Source organism: Myotis davidii, unplaced genomic scaffold (genome assembly GCF_000327345.1).
Source record: "Myotis davidii unplaced genomic scaffold, ASM32734v1 scaffold415, whole genome shotgun sequence".
Taxonomy (NCBI): domain Eukaryota; kingdom Metazoa; phylum Chordata; class Mammalia; order Chiroptera; family Vespertilionidae; genus Myotis; species Myotis davidii.
The window spans coordinates 155,960-161,178 of NW_006287951.1; the positions used below are offsets into that span (position 1 = coordinate 155,960).

General features: G+C 43.9%; 1 protein-coding gene across 1 annotated transcript in view; it reads right to left on the reverse strand.

Moving 5' to 3' along the window:
* Positions 1–768: 768 nt before the first annotated feature.
* NAV3 (neuron navigator 3) overlaps positions 769–5,219 on the reverse strand; it is a 351,070-nt gene continuing 346,619 nt past the window's right edge. Inside the window, 1 exon segment of the mRNA XM_015561356.1 lies at positions 769–3,345. Coding sequence (XP_015416842.1) covers positions 3,226–3,345 — 120 coding nt within the window. The 3' untranslated portion in view covers positions 769–3,225.

The window sequence follows — 5,219 nt, forward strand, 5'->3', positions numbered from 1 at the left end:
GTCACTCTGAGGCACACTGACCACTAAGGGGCAGACACTCAACGCAGGAGCTGCCTCTGGTGGTCAGTGTGCTTCCACAGGGGGAGCTCCACTCAGCCAGAAGCCGAGCACAGTGACAGTGGTGGGAGCCTCTTCCGCCTCTGTGGCAATGCTAAGGATGTCTGACTGACGGCTTAGTGGGCCTAAGCAGTCAGTCGGACATCCCCCCAGGGCTCCTGGACTGCAAGAGGGCGCAGGCCAGGCTGAGGGACTCCCCCCAAGTGCACAAATTTCATGCACCAGGCCTCTAGTTTTATATAAGGGACTTGAGCAACAGCAGATTTTAGTACGGGGGTCCTGGAACCAATCCCCCACAGACACAAAGGTGGACTTAAGAACTTATATGCATATATGCAGAGCCCATGAACACAGACAATAGTGTGGTGAAGGCCTGGAGTGGAGCAGGAGCCAGGTGGAGGGGGGTAAGGGGGATAATTGGAAACATCTGTAATTCTCTCAACAATAAAAATAAATTTTTAAAAATTATATGAAGAATTACCACTGCATGGGGTCAGTACCCATAACCACCTAGATGTTTAAGGTCAACTATATTTACAAATTGAATCCTGATAAAGGCTATGAGATTCTTTCTATGGAGTATGCAAACTAAAAATTCACACACATCCCTCTTGATGTCATATTACTAGTGCACATGACATTTCAAAGCTTGATACTTCTTGGTGCATAATTATTCAAATATTCTCCATATACAAACACCACACCTTGTTGTCAATAAATAATTCCACTTTAATGGTAAAGTAATAATTTAGACAGATACAGGGTGCACATTTGCAAAAAAATATATGCAAGCTGGTTTACAAGCTAAAGGAACAATAAACCAATAGAAAATACATCATCCAGTTAAGTCCATTGACACTAAGTACTTATTGTTGGGGCTTTACAAAGACTACAAAACTTTTCAGATGATTTATTTCACTGTTTCTGCCTATTTACATGATATGTTACATCAAAAATGTACAAAATATAAAATGTATACAGACAAATGCTTCACAAACTAGTTTAAGTTGTAAACTAGGTGGACCTACTGGGATGTATTGCAGGAATTTGCTTATGATCATGTTTGGACTGTGTTTCTCAAAATGGCAGGGAAAGATTAGCAATTTCCTTAGGTCACGTATGATACGAGGGTAACTAGTCACTCATCCAGCTACATATATCGATGTTTCACAACGGATTTGATTCACGTTTAGGGTTTTCAACGTCAGGGTGACAACTCTCTGTGCATAAATGCAGCTCCGATTTCCCTTAGGGCAATAGCACCGTGTGGAACCTATAGATTCGGTGACACTCTGAAAACTGCACAGACGGCTACTGTTGTTATTGTTCTAGAGCAACTGACCCACGGTGATCGCAGAGAGTAGCACCAATTACACGTCCTGAAAGAAACACAGTTTCACACGCACAGAACAAGACTACACCATGGCCGAGCACCTGGGTCTGATAGACTTAACACCTGTGCGCAGTGGTAACTTCTGCGATGACTCCAGTCCGCTTTCACGCACTCTCCGTAAAGCCTGCCATGACAGATGCACTGTGGGGCATTTTCACTTTTCCAAAAATGCACTGGCTTCATGTACAGTTTCGAAGCATGCTCACTCTAGCACTGACAGCTCCTGCATAGTCAGAACAACTGTAAATACAGGACAAACACACCAGGTAATAACAGCTTTGAGGGTTTGCATTCTGTTGTTTGCAACGTACAGGAAATCTCAGTAAGTGAAACACCTCTTAACACCAACAGGATAAAATACAATTTTGTGTGTGTTCGTTTTGATTTGTGCAAGTTTTAAAAATTATTATTTACAATACCTACCCAGTAGACTGTGCAAATCTAACCTTTTACAGTATCCACGCCTCCTCTGCCACAGTGGTGTCACTGCTCAGTGTTCTAGAATGCCGACTTTCTCATGTACACCAATAGCAATCAAAACAACATGCTGAAAAAACTAATGATAATAATAATAATAATAATAAAGAACAGGGGGGGGGGGGAGCCAAATAGTTGTGCTCATGCAATTTCTAGTGCTTCCAGCTCTGCTGGGAAGGAATTCAACATCTCCCGCCTTCGCAAACGCTCTCACCTGGAACCGGATGGAATTTAGCCACATGTCTTAGCTTTTAAGTGATGGTTGGAGAGGGTCTCTGGGTTACATGGATACTTGAGGATAGGCAAAGCAATCTAGTCACAAGGAAAAAATACTGATCTTTCTCCTATCCATTTCTTAGAAAAACAAAAAGAGCTCTAGAGATGAGGCTACTGTGTGAACTGCTGTTGCTTGGTTGCAAATGAAAGACAGTGGGAATTACCAATGGTTTAGGACCTAAACTGTTGTAGAAATCTGTTTTAAGGCAGCGAGACAGCACCATAGGAAATGTTCCTTCTTTCACTGAAAAGGCTCAAACAAATAAAGCCCTAAGCAAGCCTTTTGTCAGTGTTGACGAATAATTGGTATAAAACTCTTGTTAAGGGGATGGGCAGGTGGCTTAAAAAGACCCCAGTGGTAAAAACAACCTTATAAAACGGGTGACTCAGATACTGACAGTTGGTGGAGCACGTCACGAGGACAGGAGCTCAGGAATTAGTTGGCACCTCTCCAGCTTGGCCACGGTAGTGCTTTTCTGGTGGTTGCACAATTCCGTTTGTGCTTACGGGGGACTGGCCTCTCGGCCTGGTTTTGGAATGGGGGGAGTGCACAACACACACACACTACTGGAGCCCTGTGACCAGCACCATGTGGCATGGAGGAGGCTGGATGGGTGAGAAGAATGAACCCTCCTTGGGGAGGACCGTTTGCCAGAGGAAACGAAATGAAGGGACAAAAAAAGGTCTGTATTGTAAACGTTTAAAGAGGAAAAACACTAAGTCCAGTTTGGCTATCCCATGTGCAATCTATTCAGTTGCCCTATCGTTAGGGTCCCTTCCAGTTGAGTAAGGGAGTCTTACATCACTCCACAGATATAAAAAGGCCTAGAAATAAAAGAAGGTGAAGTTTCCATTTCAATTTAGCATCTTGGCGGCTCAGACTTAGTTCTGCTGCCTCCTTGGAGACCATGACTCTGGGGCAGGACCCTTGGTAGGTGCTTTCATACTGGCAGTGGTTTTAGTGAAAATACCTTACTTTTTTAAACATGTTTAAAAAGCATAGTCTTTCCCCGCAACTTTTTTCAGAGGGTAGATTCAAGAGCCGAATCCAAATTGTCTTCATGGTGGCTGGTGCTATCGCTGTCGAAGCTTTGTGTACCGGAGTAATTGGCTGCTTCTTGGAGTTTCATTAGCATATTCATCTGAAGAAAAGAAAAAGAGACATCGGATGCAGGCAATGATGCATTGAGGAAGCCAGCCCCATAAAATATGAGGCCCCGAGCCATACAGAGGAACTGTCTCATCCCACCCAAGTGAAACAGGAAAACAATTTTAGATTTACTCGTTGCCCCTGGCTCCTACGCTATTTCTCCCAAATATGACTACAACACCAAACCATAAGGACAAAATAAAGCCTCAAGATCACTCTTTTATTCGGGGTTGTGAATGAATCCTGCTCCAGCAGGGAGGCTGGGAAGGAAACTGTATCACAGCTGGACATCTGGGCTCATGGCTGGAGAGTGAGCCAAGCTTCCTAGCTTTTTGGCTGGGAGAAGCAGAAAGCACTGAATGGCAACTGAAAGTCGTGAGTGCTCCTACACACACAGACGCACACGCAGGCAGGCTCGCACACGCGGTCCCGAGAGAAGGCAGGGGCGGTGTGGAGTGGGGCCAGCTGCTGCACGCAGCACACCATCTGCTGCAGGGGACCGGCCTCCCGAGGAGGTGACTGAAGGAAGCCGACCATGAGTGTTTGAAGAGAGAAAAGGAAACAATCACTGTCAAGTTTCTGTTGTTGAGTTTCTGGCTGAAATATGATTGATATATCACTGACAACAAAAACCACCTTCTGGAACAGTAGCGGCTGTCCCGCGTCTGCCAGCCATCTAGGACAATGGCAATATTTGTTCCAGTAAAAGGGACATAGGCAGGAAGGCACCCGGGGAGAAAGTCAGGTAGCATTTTCATGCATTACAAAATGAAAGGCAGCCACCTTGCTTGGCTTTCCATGGATCTGCAAATCCTTTGTTAGAGAGGGACGTAAGAAGAAAGATTGTTTACAAGCGAATTGTAGAGAAGCAGGTCAACGAAGCATAGAGAAATTGGCACATGTCTTTAGGAGGTAGTGGACTTATTTTCTTATCGAGGGTTTCTATAAATTATAATAATCTTTATATTATTTAATGCATACTCATTTTATTAACTTATAAAATCATCAAAGTTGTTCTTTTTTTTCTAACATAGAGAAATAGGCAATCTGATCCCATAGAAAGCTAAAAAGGAATTCTGTAGTCATATGTTAGGCTATGACTGCTGTGTGCTCCGTGTAAAAATGTGTGTTCAGCAACAATTCCTTTCTGACAAAAAGGCGACAGTTATAGCATATTTGATGTTATTTTAATATTCTTCAGGAAAATCGTTTTCAATATAACTTTTGGTCTAACTCTGAATTTATTAAATAAGCTACATAAAAATATGAAAGCAAAGTAGTTGGTGATAACCTCTTGAACTCAGGAAGCCAAAAAGCCAAAATGTCTCCATCAACACAGTTTTTTCTCTCTTCCTCTCTCTCCGTCTCTTTCTCTGTCTCTCACACACTCCCTGACCGTCCTGCACATCATATCCCCTCCCTCCTTGGTCCATTCCTCCCCTGTTAGTAGATGGCTCGCTCTGTGTTCAAGCACCTGGGGAAGAGGATTTGTACAACAGATCTCTGTTTTGAGCACTCTCCTAATTTACTAAGAATAGAAATAGTTAATGAGGTCTGTTTGAAGGGTCATAATGCTATCTTAGTCACAAATGTTTGAAATCACTCCAATGCTTTAATTCCTCCTGCCCTCTTTGTTCTAATCCCACTGATCCTATATAATAAAAGCCTAATATGCAAATTGTTTGACCGGGTGTCCGACCTGGAGTTTGACCGCTCACTATGACATACGCTGACCACTAGGGGCACTGTGAAACAATGTGGGCGTCAGCAATGCAACACTGGCAGTGGGCGGCAGTGGAGACGCTGCTGGCCCCGATGAGCCCCGATGAGAGAGGGACCACGGTGGGATGGTGGAGCAGGTGAGCG